This window comes from Phasianus colchicus, chromosome 26, assembly GCF_987193195.1.
Source record: "Phasianus colchicus chromosome 26, bPhaCol1.hap1.1, whole genome shotgun sequence".
Classification (NCBI taxonomy): Eukaryota; Metazoa; Chordata; class Aves; order Galliformes; family Phasianidae; genus Phasianus; species Phasianus colchicus.
The window spans coordinates 3,599,054-3,613,237 of NC_143461.1; the positions used below are offsets into that span (position 1 = coordinate 3,599,054).

The 14,184-nt window shown below is 61.3% G+C and overlaps 1 protein-coding gene across 3 annotated transcripts in view; it reads left to right on the plus strand.

Moving 5' to 3' along the window:
* HDAC5 (histone deacetylase 5) overlaps window positions 1-14,184 on the plus strand; it is a 30,933-nt gene that overhangs the window by 2,302 nt on the left and 14,447 nt on the right. For 2 of the 3 annotated variants that reach the window (XM_090125226.1, XM_090125224.1), the window contains exons 2-10: window positions 1,744-1,818; window positions 4,398-4,600; window positions 6,616-6,751; window positions 8,336-8,450; window positions 8,633-8,760; window positions 8,860-8,991; window positions 10,486-10,598; window positions 11,549-11,680; window positions 12,497-12,707. In XM_090125226.1, the coding sequence (XP_089981352.1) occupies window positions 1,744-1,818; window positions 4,398-4,600; window positions 6,616-6,751; window positions 8,336-8,450; window positions 8,633-8,760; window positions 8,860-8,991; window positions 10,486-10,598; window positions 11,549-11,680; window positions 12,497-12,707 (1,245 nt within the window). The remainder of the gene's footprint in view (window positions 1-1,743; window positions 1,819-4,397; window positions 4,601-6,615; window positions 6,752-8,335; window positions 8,451-8,632; window positions 8,761-8,859; window positions 8,992-10,485; window positions 10,599-11,548; window positions 11,681-12,496; window positions 12,708-14,184) is intronic. The other variant, XM_090125225.1, reaches the window with a different exon arrangement.

Genomic DNA, 14,184 nt, shown 5'->3' on the forward strand with positions numbered 1-14,184 from the left:
TATATGCTGCGGTCCCATTGTGTCCCCATTGCACTATGGGGTCCCGTTGTGTTCCCATGTCCCTACTGCATGACGATGTCCCTATTGGGACCCTACTGCACTATGGGGTCCCATTGTGTCCCCATTGCACTATGGCGTCCCTCATGTCCCCATTGCACTATGGGGTCCCATTGTGTCCCCATTGCACTATGGGGTCCCTGTGTCCCCATAGCACAGGGGTTCCCATGTCCCCATTATGCACAGGGGGTCCCTATAGAATGGGGGGGAGGTCCCCGTGTCCCCATTACAGCGGGGTCCCCATTGCAATTGAGGGGGTCCCCTATGTGTCCCTATTACATTGGGGGGGGGGGTCCCTGTATCCCTATTGCCATGGGGAGGGGGGGATCCCTTTGTGTCCCTATTGAATTGGGGGGGGGGTCCCTATGTGTCCCTATAGCAGTGTGGGGGGGAATCCCTTTGTGTCCCTATTGCCATGGGGGGGGGGAATCACTTTGTGTCCCTACTAAAATGGGGGGGGGGGAAAGGGGGTCCCTGTGTCCCTATTGCAATGGGGGGGGGGGGGATCACTTTGTGTCCCTATTGAAATGGGGGGGGAGAGGGGGTCCTTGTGTCCCTATTGCAATGGGGGGTTTCCTATATGTCCCTATTGCAATGGGGGGGGACCCCATTGTGCTGCTGGGGGGGGGCTGGGGGGGGGATGTCCCATCCACGATCCCAAAGGTGCAAATGGGGAAACCGAGGTGCAGGCATCGCTTTGGGGGGGGGGGAGGGGGAGCAGGGAGGGGGGGGGCTGCAGGGAGCTGAGAGCCCCATAGCGCTGTGGGACTGCCCCATAGCACTGCTTTGGGGTGGGGGGGGGCGGGGGGGGGGCCGTTCCCGTGGCCTCCTGCCCGCCAGCTGTACCCGAAATAGCAGCACTGACGTCAAGGCCCCAAAGAGCCCCGCGGGTGGGGGGCACCGGGGGGGCGACCCATAAATATCCCTGGCTATTAAAAGGAGGGGGGGGCAGGAGGGGGGGGGGGAAATGCAGCCCCCATGGGAGGAAGGGTGGGCAGTGAAGGGGGGGGGTCCCATTCTATGGGGTGGAGGCTATGCCCTATGGGAGGGGGCCTGTCCTATTGGGGGGGGGTCCATCCTATTGGGAGGGGTCCATCCTATTGGGGGGGGTCCATCGTATTGGGGGGGGGTCCATCCTATTGGGAGGGGTCCATCCTATTGGGGGGGGGGTCTATGCCTCGTGTGGGGGGTCCCATCCTATAGGGAAGGGGGCTATGAACTATGGGAATGATCCAATCCTATAGGGAGTTCCCCATTCTCGGGGGGGGGGGGTTTATATGGGTGTCCCCTTTCTATAGGAAGGGGGGGTTTATGCCCCATATGGGGGTCTCTGTCCTGTATGGGTGTCCCCATTCTGTGGGGTGGGGGGGGTCCATTCATTTTGTAGGGGTCCCCATCCTGTAGGGCTGCAGTGGGGTTGGGCTGTGATGGGTTACTGATAACAGGAGCCCAGTTATTGGGGGGGGGTCTCAATGTGGGGCTCAGTGTTGGATGGGGGGGCTGTGCAGGGTGAGGGGGGGTTAATCTGGGTTTGGGCTCCTGGTGTGGATTAATGTCCCTGCTATTAAGGGGGGTGGGTCCTGGGGGTCCCACCCTGTGTGCATCCTGGGTCTGTTACCCATTGTTTGGGGGGGGGGGTCCTGGAGGAGGGGGGGGCTGTGGGAGCTCATCAATGTCTCTCTGCAGAGGGGGGGCCCGGCCATGACCCCCCCCCGGAGCTGCTGCCCCACAGCCAGCTGCACGCTGCCCTCCCCACTGCTGGTGAGTGCCCCCCCCCAGCCCCAAAACTGGGCTTCCCCCCCCCCTTCCCCCCCCCTCACCCCTCCAGACCCCAAATCAGAGCAGTTAATCTATTCCCCCCCCCCAGCGGTGGGGCAGGAGGTGGGGGGGGGGGGGGGCACCCCACAGCCCCCACCATCCCCATAGGGGCGGGGGGCACAAGCAGTGACTTCAGGGGTGCCCCCCCCCAGCTCAGAACCCTGTGCATATTTTTAGTACCTGAGCTGCTTACAGTGCTGTAATCCCCCTGCGGGGGGGGGGGGGACACAAGGGGGGGGGTCCTTGGCTGCTGTGTGTGTGTGTGGGGGGGGGGCAGCAGAGCTGGGACGTGGCGGTGGGGGGGGGAGGGGGGGGGCAGTGCTGGTGGCCCCTGGCCAACAAAAGCCACTTCAGTCGCCCCTAAGTGCAGGGTTGGATGGGGCTGGGCCCTCGCTGGGATATTTTTAGCCCCCCCCCATCCTTGCTGACCCCCCCCCCAGTTCCTTTAGCAGCCCCATCCTGGCTGGCTCTGGGGATGCTGGTGTGTACTGGGAGGGGTTGGTTTTTGAAGGGGGGGGTGACACAGCTCCATGGTGGCCCCCTCCCATTGCAGGGACGTCTGTCTGTCCGCTCGTCAGTGGGGGGGGGCTCCATTAGCACCCATTGTGCCCCCCCCACCCTTGCTTTCCTGCTGGTGCTTTGCTTTGGGGTTGGGTTGGGGGTTGGAGGGGGGGGGCTGGGCACCCCCCCAGTTTTCTGGCTGCCCCCAACCACGGGATGCCCTTAAGGTGCCCCCCCCCAAGTTCCTCCCAGCCCTGGCCCTGTGTCTGTCCCCCCCCCCCCCCGACCCACACCACCACCTCCCCCATCCCTGTGCTGTCCCAGCACCCCATAAGTGCATCCCCAGCACCCTTATCATTGCCCCCCCCCCAACACTGCCCTATAAGCACATCCCAAATGCCCCCCCTTCCTCCCCCCCATCCCTGAGATCCCCAGCTCTGCCCCCCTCCCCCCCAGTCCAGCTGCCTCCCACCCCTTTTAACCATACCTTCCCTGGCACCCCCACCCCATAGCAGCCCTTTGGGGTCCCTATAGGGCCAGCAGGTACTCTCACCCCATATCAGCCCCCCCACCCCATAGCAGCCCTTTGGGGTCCCTATAGCATCAGGGAGGAACCCCCACCCCATAGTAGTCCTTTGGGGTCCCTATAGCATCAGAGAGGTACCCCCACCCCGTAGTAGTCCTTTGGGATCCCTGTAGGGCCAGAGGAACACCCCCACCCCATAGCAACCCTTTGGGGTCCCTATAGGGCCAGAGGAACACCCCTACCTCATAGCAACCCTTTGGGGTCCCTATAGGGCCAGAGGAACACCCCCACCCCATATCAGCTCTTTGGGGTCCCTATAGGGCCAGCAGGTCCTCTCACCCCATATCAGCCCTTTGGGGTCCCTATAGGGCCAGCAGGTACTCTCACCCCATAGCAGCCCTTTGGGGTCCCTATAGGGCCAGCAGATACTCTCACCCCATATCAGCCCTTTGGGGTCCCTATAGGGCCAGGAGGTACTCTCACCCCGTATCAGCCCCCCACCCCATAGCAGCCCTTTGGGATCCCTGTAGGGCCGGAGGAACGCCCCTATCCAACAGTAGCCCTTTGGAGTCTCTACACCATCAGGGATGTACCGCCACCCCATATCAGCCCTTTGGGGTCCCTATAGCATCAGGGAAGTACCCCCACCCCATATCAGCCCTTTGGGGTCCCTATAGGGCCAGCAGGTACTCTCACCCCATAGCAGCCCTTTGGGGTCCCTATAGGGCCAGGAAGTACTCTCACCCCGTATCAGCCCCCCTACCCCATATCAGCCCTTTGGGATCCCTATAGGGCCAGAGGAACACCCTCACCCCATAGCAGCCCTTTGGGGTCCCTATAGGGCCAGAGGAACACCCCCACCCCATATCAGCCCTTTGGGGTCCCTATAGGGCCAGCAGGTACTCTCACCCCATATCAGCCCTTTGGGGTCTCTATAGCATCAGGGAAGTACCCCCACCCCATAGCAGCCCTTTGGGGTCCCTATAGGGCCGGAGGAACACCCCCACTCCATAGCAGCCCTTTTGGGGTCCCTATAGGGCCAGCAGGTACTCTCACCCCATAGCAGCCCTTTGGGGTCCCTGTAGGGCCAGAGGAACACCCTCACCCCAAATCAGCCCTTCGGGATCCCTATAGGGCCGGAGGAACACCCCCACCCCATAGCAGCCCTTTGGGGTCCCTATAGGGCCAGGAAGTACTCTCACCCCGTATTAGCCCCCCCACCCCATAGCAGCCCCTTGGAGTCCCTATAGGGCCAGAGGAACACCCCTACCCCATAGCAACCCTTTGGGGTCCCTATAGGGCCGGAGGAACACCCCCACTCCATAGCAGCCCTTTTGGGGTCCCTATAGGGCCAGCAGGTACTCTCACCCCATATCAGCCCTTTGGGGTCCCTATAGTGCCAGAGGAACACCCCCACCCCATATCAGCCCTTTGGGGTCCCTATAGGGCCAGAGGAACACCCCCACCCCATATCAGCCCCTTGGGGTCCCTATAGGGCCGGAGGTGCCGGCGGAGGCGTGCGGGGAGCGCCGTGCTGCGGGGCTGGACGCTGCGGCGCGGGAGCGGCAGCTGCAGCGGGAGCTTCTGGCCCTGAAGCAGCAGCAGCAGCTCCAGAAACAGCTGCTGTTCGCCGAGTTCCAGAAGCAGCACGAGAATCTGACCCGGCAGCACGAGGTGCAGCTGCAGAAACACCTCAAGGTGGGGATGGGGGGGGTTGCAGGGGGGTGATGGAGCTGCGGGGTGGGTTTGGGGATGGGGGGGGTTGGGTTGGGGGAGATTGGGGGTGATGGAGATGTGGGGTGTCCCATGATGATGGAGCTGTGGGGCATGGCTCATTGTGGGGTGATGGAGTTGTGGGGTGTCCCGTGATGATGGAACCATGGGGTATGGCTTGTTTTGGGGTGATGGAACAGTGGGGTGTCTGGTGATGATGGAACTGTGGGGTATCGAGTGTTTTGGGGTGATGGAGCCATTCTGGGCAGATTGGAAGCATGGAATTGTGGGGTGATGGAGTTGTGGGGTGTCCCGTGATGATGGAGCCATGGGGTATGGCTCATTGTGGGGTGATGGAGCTATGGGGCTTGGCTTGTTTTGGGGTGATGGCTTGGTTGGGCATCCCATGATGATGGAGCCGTGGGGTATCGAGTGTTTTGGGGTGATGGAGCCATTCTGGGCAGATTGCAGGCATGGAATTGTGGGCTTGGCTCATTGTGGGGTGATGGAGTTGTGGGGTATCCCCGATGATGGAGGTATGGGATGTTGAGTGTTTTGGGGTGATGGAGCCATTCTGGGCAGATTGCAGGCATGGAATCGTGGGCTTGGCTCATTGTGGGGTGATGGAGTTGTAGGGTGTCCCATGATGATGGGTTTTGGGGTGATGGGTCCATGGGGATGTGGCTCATGTTGGGCTGATGGGGCCATGGGACATTGCTCCTTCTGGGGAGGTGGAGCTTTGGGATGTGGCTCATTTTGGGGTGATGGAGCTTTGGGATTTGGCTGGTTTGGGGCCGATGGGGCAGTGGAACATTGCTGATGTTGGGGATGATGAGGCGGTGGGATGCTGCTCTTTTTGAGGTGATGGAGACTTGGTGGGATGTGGCTCATTTTTGGGGTGATGGGGTCGTGGTACATTCGTCATGTTTGGGGTGATGGAGAGGGGAGATGTTGCTCATTTTCTGACAGCGGAGCCATGGGATGTTGCTCGTTTTTGGGATGACGGAGCCATGGGATGTTGCTCATTTGGGGGATGACGGAGCCATGGGATGTTGCTCATTTGGGGGATGACGGAGCCGTGGGATGTTGCTCATTTGGGGGATGATGGAGCCGTGGGATGTTGCTCATTTTTGGGCTGATGGAGCAGTGGGATGTTGCTCGTTTTGGGGATGATGGAGTCGTGGGATGTTGCTCGTTTTGGGATGATGAAGCCATGGGATGTTGCTCATTTTGGGATGATGGAGCCATGGGATGTTGCTCATTTTGGGATGACAGAGCCATGGGATGTTGCTCATTTTGGGATGACGGAGCCATGGGATGTTGCTCATTTTGGGGATGATGGAGCCATGGGATGTTGCTCATTTTGGGATGATGGAGCCATGGGATGTTGCTCATTTGGGGGATGACGGAGCCATGGGATGTTGCTCATTTTGGGATGACGGAGCCATGGGATGTTGCTCATTTGGGGGATGATGGAGCCATGGGATGTTGCTCATTTGGGGGATGACGGAGCCATGGGATGTTGCTCATTTTGGGGATGATGGAGCCATGGGATGTTGCTCATTTTGGGATGATGGAGCCATGGGATGTTGCTCATTTGGGGGATGACGGAGCCATGGGATGTTGCTCATTTTGGGATGACGGAGCCATGGGATGTTGCTCATTTGGGGGATGATGGAGCCATGGGATGTTGCTCATTTGGGGGATGACGGAGCCATGGGATGTTGCTCATTTTGGGATGACGGAGCCATGGGATGTTGCTCATTTTGGGGATGATGGAGCCATGGGATGTTGCTCATTTTGGGATGACGGAGCCATGGGATGTTGCTCATTTTGGGGTGATGGAGCCATGGGATGTTGCTCATTTTGGGATGACGGAGCCATGGGATGTTGCTCATTTTTGGGCTGAGCACCCTACGGCCATAGGGGGTGGTGGTGGGGGATGTTGGGGTGGGGGCAGCCCTCGGGGGGGGGGAGCCGAGCATGCAGTGCCCCCGCAGCAGCAGCAGGAAGCGTTGGCCGCCCGCCGGCAGCAGGAGCTGGAGCAGCAGCGGCAGCGAGAGCGGCAGGAGGCGCTGGAGCAGCAGCGCATGGAGCAGCTGCAGGCACTGCGCTGCAAAGAGAGGGGCAGAGAGAGTGAGTGGGGTCGGGGGGGGCTGTGGTGGGATTGGGGCTGGGGGTGCAGTGGTGGCTGGAAGCCCCCAGGCTGGGGGTGGGGATTGGGGTTGTGGGGGGCTGGGGGGGTCTATGGGGAGATATTGGGGTTGGGGTGCAGTGGGGGCTGGGGGGGTCTATGGGGAGATATTGGGGTTGGGGTGTAGTGGGGGCTGGGGGGGTCTATGGGGAGATATTGGGGTTGGGGTGCAGTGGGGGCTGGGGGGGTCTATGGGGAGATATTGGGGTTGGGGTGCAGTGGGGGCTGTGAGCCCTTCTGGGGCTGGGGAGGTGGGGGCAGGAGGGGGTGAATGGGAGTGGGTCAGTGGAGGGGTTGGGGTGGGAGTGGGGGCTGGAAGCCCATATTGGTGTGGGGGTGGGGATTGGGGGCTGGGGGGGTCCATGGGGGAGGTACTGGGGTTAGGGGGTGCAATGGGAGTTATAAGCCCATATAGGGCTGGGAAGGGGATTGGAGGTGGGGGTGCAGTGGGGGCTGGAAGCCCATATGGGTATGGGGGTGGGGATTGGGGTTGTGGGGCTGGGGGGGGTCTATAGGGGGGATATTGGGGTTGGGGATGCAATGAGGGCTGTAAGCCCTTATGGGGCTGGGGAGGGGCAGGAGGTGGGGGTACAATGGGGATGAGGTGGGAGTGGGTCAGTGGGGGGGTTGGGGGTGCAGTGGGGGCTGGAAGCCCATATTGGTATGGGGGTGGGGATTGGGGTTGTGGGGCTGGGGGGGATTGGGGGCTGGGGTGAGGTTGAGTCTATGGGGGAGATATTGGGGTTGGGGTGCAGTGGGGTCTGGGGGGGGTTTATGGGGGGGATATTGGGGTTGGGGATGCAATGAGGGTTGTAAGCCTTTATGGGGCTGGGAAGGGAATAGGGCAGGGGGTGGGTTTGGGGTTTGGGGGTACAATGGGGGTGAGGTGGGAGTGGGTCAGTGGGGGTGCAGAGGGGGTTGGGGGGCAATTAGGGCTCGGGATGCAGCCCGTATTGATATGGAAGTATAGGGGCTGGAAGGGGGGATTGGGGCTGGGATGGGGATTGGGGTTGTGGGGCTGGGGTGAGATTGAGTCTTTGGGGGAGATATTGGGGTTGGGGGTGCAATGAAGGCTGGAAGCCCATGTGGGTCTGGGGCAGTGCATAGGGGCTGGGTGGTGATGGGTCTGGGGGTGTGCATTGGGGTTGGGAGTGCAATGGGGGCTGGAGGGGTGCAGTGGGGGTTGGGGTGGGAGTGGGGCTGGGGTTGCAGTGGGACCTGTGGGGACACAGCGGGGGTTGAGGCCAGTGTGGGGCTGAGGGAAGCAGGGGTTGGGGTCTGTGTGGGTCAGGGAGCACTGGGGGGGGCTGTAGGGGGAGGTATTGGGGCGGGGGGTGCAGTGGGGTTTAAGGTGGCACTGGAGGCAGCGTGGCTTTAGGGTGGTGTTAGGGGCCGGGGGGGGGGGGGGGTGGTTTTGGGGCTGGGGGCGATGTGTGCTGGTGGTGCTGGTGGTGCTGGTGGTGCTGGTTAGGGGGGTGGGGGAGGTGGGTCCACGCACTGCCCCCTCCCACCCCCCCACCCCACAGGTGCCATCGCCAGCACAGAGGTGAAGCTGAAGCTGCAGGAGTTCCTGCTCAGCAAAGCCAAGGAGCCGGGCGCCGGCGCCCCCAACCATTCCCTGCCGCAGCACCCCACGTGCTGGTATGCGCCCCCCCCCCCGAAACCCCCCACCCTCCCCCCCCCGGGACCCCCATATATCAGCAGCACCGCTGGGGGAGGTGGGGGTGCGCAGTGGGGCGCAGCGCTGCCGTGGGGCTGGGGGACACGCAGCCATCCCAGCGCTCCTCCCTCCCCCCCCCTCCCCTTATCCCGACCCCCCCCAGGGCTCACCACACCTCCTTGGAGCAGAGCTCCCCCCCCCAGAGCGGCAGCCCAGGGACCCCCCCGTCCTACAAAGTGCCGCTGCTCGGCCCCTACGACGGCCGCGACGATTTCCCACTGCGTAAAACCGGTGCGTGCCAAACCTATGAGGGGATTTAGAAAGGGTAGGGCGGGGGGGGGGGGTTCACAGCCCACCTCCTTCTTCCCCCCCCTCCCCTCCTACCTGCAGCCTCAGAGCCCAACCTGAAGGTGCGCTCACGGCTGAAGCAGAAGGTGGCAGAGCGCCGCAGCAGCCCGCTGCTCCGCAGGAGGGACGGGACGGTGCTGAGCGCCGTGAGACGGAGAGCTGCTGAGGTCACGGGTGGGTGGGGGGCACTGGGACGCCCCCCCCCCCCCGGGTTGGGGATGGGGGTGGGGGGCGGTGGGAGGTGGGGGTGTGAATAGGGGTGGGGGTTGGAAAGGGGTGTGGGGTGTGGTTAGGGGCTGGGGTGGTGGTGGATCTGGGGTGCGTTTTGGGGATGGAGGTGCGGTTGGGGGCTGGGGGAGGTATTGGTTCTGGGGGTGCAGTTAGGGGCTGGGGGTGCAGTTAGGGGCTGAGGGTGCAGTTAGGGGCTGGGGTGGTGTTGGGGCTGGGGGTGCAGTTGGGGGCTGGGGGTGCAGTTAGGGGCAGAGGGTGGGTTTGGGGCTGGGGATGCGATTGGGGGCTGGGGGTGCAGTGAAGGGCAGAGGGTGGGTTTGGGGGAGGTTTGGGGTGATATTAGGGGTTGAGGAGCTGTTGGCTCTGGGGTGGTGTTGGGGCTGGGGGTGTGGTTAAGGATAGAAGGCATGTTTGGGGGTAGGGGTTGCAATTGGGGGCTGGGGGTGCATTTAGGGGCTGGGGTGCAGTTGGGGGCTGGGGCTGTAGTGAAGGGTAGAGGGTGGGTTTGGGGTGAAGTTGGCTCTGGGGTGATATTGGGGCTGGGGGAGCAATTAGGGGTCGTTGGGGTGGTATTGGCTCTGGGGGGGGGAGTTGGGGCTGGGGGTGCAGGTAAGGATAGAGGGCATGTTTGGGAGTAGGGGTTGCAGTTGGGGGCTGGGGGTGCATTTAGGGGCTGGGGTGATGTTGGCTCTGGGGCTGCAGTTAAGGGCAGAGGGTGGGTTTGGGGACAAGGATTGCAAGAGGGGGCTGGGGGTGCAATTAGGGGCTGGGGGTGCAATTAGGGGCTGGGGTGATGTTAGCTCTGGGGGTGCAGTTGGAGGCTGGGGGTGCACTTAGGGGCTGAGGATGCAGGTGGAGGTAGAGGGCATGTTTGGGGGCTGGGGTAATACTGGGGCTGGGGGTGGAATGAAGGGTAGAGGATGAGGTTGGGGGTGGGGGGTTGCAAGAGGGGGGTTGGGGTGCAGGTAGGGGCTGGGGTGGTGTTGGATCTGGGGTGCATTTAGGCAGTGGGGGGTGGGATTGGGGGCTGGGATGATATTAGGGCTGGGGGTGCAACTAGGGGCAGAGAGTGGGTTTGGGGGCAAGGATTGCAAGAAGGGGTTGGGGGTGCAGTTGGAGGCTGGGGGTGCATTTAGGGGCTGAGGGTGGGTTTGGGGCTCGGGTTGCAGTTGGGGGCTGGGGGTGCAGTTGGGGTTGGGGGGTGTAAATAGGGATGGAGGGCACGTTTGTGGGTGGGGGTTGCAAGAGAGGGTTCAGGCTGCAATGAGGGGCTGGGGGTGCAGATGTGTGGGGGTTGGGGAGGTGAGAGGGGGTCTCGGGGTGCAGGTGGGGCTGTGAGGGTGCCTGGGGGGGGGGTGGGGGTGCGGTAGGACACATGCATGGGGAGCAGAGGTGGGGTGCAGTGTCCCCATGCCCCCCCCCATGCCCCCCCTGCAGTCACAGCAGTGTGCAGCAGTGCTCCGTGCTCCGGGCCCAGCTCACCCAACAGCTCCCACTGCGCCATTGCTGAGAACGGCTTCACCGGCTCCGTCCCCAACATCCATGCAGAGGTGCGTGCACACGCGTGCAGTTAGCATGTGTGCAGTTAGCATGTGTGCAGTTAGCATGTGTGCAGTTAGAACGTGCGTGGCGCGTGCATGCGTGTGCTCAGGGTGTGTGCCTGGTGTCCGTGCGTGCAGTTGCTGTGTGCTCAGTGCTCGTGTTCTCAGGGTGCACGCGTGCAGTTAGCGTGTGTTAATTTGCACACGCGTGCTCAGGGTGCACGCATGCAGTTAGCGTGTGCGTGCTCAGTGCATGCATGTGTTAAGTGCCCATGCAATTAGTTTCATGCACGAGTGTTAAGGATCCGTGCGTGTGTTAGCTCAGTGCACACGTGTTAAGGTTCCATGCATGCACTTAGCATGTAGGCTCAGTGCATGCGTGCACTCAGGTGTGTGCATGCAGTTAGCGTGTGTCTGCTCGCTGCACAGCTGTGTGCATGCAGTTAGCATGTGCGTGCTCAGTGTTAAGTGCCCATGCATGCACTTAGCATGTGTTGGCTCAGTGCACACACGTGCTCAGGGTGCGTGCAATTAGCATGTGTTAGCTCAGTGCAAACACATGAAGGATCCATGCGTGCAGTTAGCATGTATTGGTTTGGTGCACACGTGCTCAGGGTGCATGCGTGCACTTAGCATGTGTTGGTGCACGCACATGCTTAGAGTCCTTGCATGCAGTGCATTAGCTTGGTGCACACACGTGCTCAGGGAACACGCATGCAGTTAGCACGTTACCTCAGTGCACACACGTGCTCTGGGTGCACGCCTGCACTTAGCATGTGTTAGCTCAGGGCACGTGCAGTTGCACACGTGTTTGCTCATTGCAGACCCATGCTGAGCTGCACCCATGTGTGTGTGCTCAGGGTGCTGTGTGCACACCTGGGGTGCATGCGTGTCCCTGTCACTGGGGCCGTACACCCATAGGGGTGCAGGGTGACCCCTCCCCAACCTCCCCCCTGCAGCAGCTGCTGCCCCAGCCCCGTGCTTTGGCCCTGGATGGCTCCGGGCAGCTCAGCCTCTACACGTCCCCATCACTGCCCAACATCTCCCTGGGGCTGCAGGCCACCGTCACCGTCACCAACTCCCACCTCAACGTGAGTGTGGGCTGGGGTCTGGGGTCCCATAGGGGGGCTATTGGGATCTGGGTGCCCATAGAAGGGGCTACTGGGGGGATCTGGGGTCTTACAGGGGGGCTGTTGTGATCTGAAGTCCCATGGGTTGTTCACTGGAGGATCTGGGGTCTCCATAGGGATCTGGGTGCCCATAGAGGGGCTGCTGGGGGGAGGGTCTGGGATCCTATAGGGGGGCTGTTGGGGGCGTCTGGATTCCCATAGGAGGCCTATTGGGATCTAGGTTCCCATAGGGAAGCTGTTGGGGGGCTCTGAGGTCCCATAGCGGGCCTGTTGGGATCTGGGTCCCCATAGAGGGGCTGCTGGGCAGGGTCTGGGTTCCTGTAGGGGGCCTATTGGGATCTGGATTCCCATAGGGGGCTACTGGGGGACTCTGAGGTCCCACAGGGGGCTATTGGGATCTGGGTTCCCATAGAGGGCCTGTTGGGGGGATCTGGGGTTCCATAGGGCGGGGTGTTGGGATCTGAAGTCCCACAGGGTGTTTATTGGGGGGTCTGGGTGCCCACAGAGTGGCTTTTGGGGGGTTCTGGGGTCCTATAGGGGGGCTTTTGGGATCTGAAGTCTCATAGGAGTGTTACTGGGATCTGGGGTCCTGCAGGGGTGTTACAGTGGGGCCTGGGGTCCCATAAGGGCAGCATGGGGACCCTGCACCCCATGGGGACCCTGGCATCCCTAGGAGGGTCTCATGGTAACCTGGCATCCCATGGGGGTGGCAGTGGGCTTTGGTGTCCTGTGGGGGTGACGCAGAAGCACCCATTGCTGGGTTTTTCCCCCCCCCAGGCATCCCCCAAGCTGAGCCCACAGCCTGAAGCCGATCGCCCGGCCGTGGCCACGCTGCGCCCCGGGGCTGCACTCAGTGGGAAATTCCTGAGCACGTCGTCCATCCCTGGCTGCCTGCTGGGGGTGGCCCTGGAGGGGGATCCCCCCGCCTCCCTGCTGCAGCACGTCCTGCTGCTGGAACAGGCAAGGCAGCAGAGCACCCTCATTGCTGGTGAGCAGAGCCCCACAGCCCCTGCGCCTCAGGTTCCCCCATAGCCACGTCCCAATTCCCCCATAGGCCTGCCTGAGTTTCCCCTATAACTGTGCCCCAGTTTCCCCTATAGCTGTGCCCCAGGTTTCCCCTATGGCTGTGCCTCAGTTTCCCCTATAGCTGTGCCTCAGTTTCCCCTATAGCTGTGCCTGAGTTTCCCCTATGGCTGTGCCTCAGTTTCCGCTATAACCATACCCCAATTCCCCTATAGCTATGCCCCATTTTCCCCTATAACTGTTCCTTGATTTCCCCCATAGCCATACCCCCAATTTCCCCATAGCCATACCCCAATTCTTCAAAGCTGTGCCTCAATTTCCACTATAACCATATCCTAATTCCCCTGTAGCTGTGCCTCAGTTTTTCCCATAGCCATGCCTCGATTTGCCCCATAGCCTTACCCCATTTCCCCTGTAGCCATACCCCAATCCCCTTATAGCTGTACCCCAATTCCCCCATAGCCGTGCCTCAGTTTCCCCAGTAGCTGCACCTCGATTTCCCCCCTAGCCATACTACAATTCCCTCATAGCCATGCCTCAGTTTCCTATATAGCCATACCCCAATTCTCCTATAGCTGTGCCTCAGTTTCCCCTACAGCCATACTCCAATTCTCCCATAGCCATACCTCAATTTCCCCTATATCTGTGCCTCAGTTTCCCCCGTAGCCATCCCCCAATCCCCCACAGCCAACCCCCAATCCTCATATAGCCATCCCCCAATTCCCCCCCCATAGCCATATCCCAGTTCCCCTATAGCTGTGCCTCAGTTTCCCCCATAGCCATCCCGCAATCCCCCATACCCATCTCCCAATCCTCATATAGCCATTCCCAATCCCCATATAGCCATTCCCAATCCCCCATACCCATCTCCCAATCCCCATATAGCCATCCCCAATCCCCCATAACCATCCCCCAATCCCCCCCCATAGCCATACCCCAGTTCCCCTATACCTGTATCTCAGTTTCCCCCATAACCATCCCCCAATCCCGCATAGCCATCCCCCAATACCCCCTAGCCATCCCCCAATGCCTCCATAACCATCCCCAATCCCCCATAGCCATCCCAAATCCCCCATAGCCATGCCCCAATCCCCCCCATAGCCATCCCCCAGTTCCCCTATAGCTGTGTCTCAGTTTCCCCCATAACCATCCCCCAATCCCGCATAGCCATCCCCCAATACCCCCTAGCCATCCCCCAATGCCTCCATAACCATCCCCAATCCCCCATAGCCATCCCAAATCCCCCATAGCCATGCCCCAATCCCCCCCATAGCCATCCCCCAGTTCCCCTATAGCTGTGTCTCAGTTTCCCCCATAACCATCCCCCAATCCCCCCATAACCATCCCCCAATCCTCATATAGCCACCCCCCAATCCTCATATAGCCATCCCCAATTCCCCATAACCATCCCCCAATCCCTCCCATAGCCATACCCAGTTCCT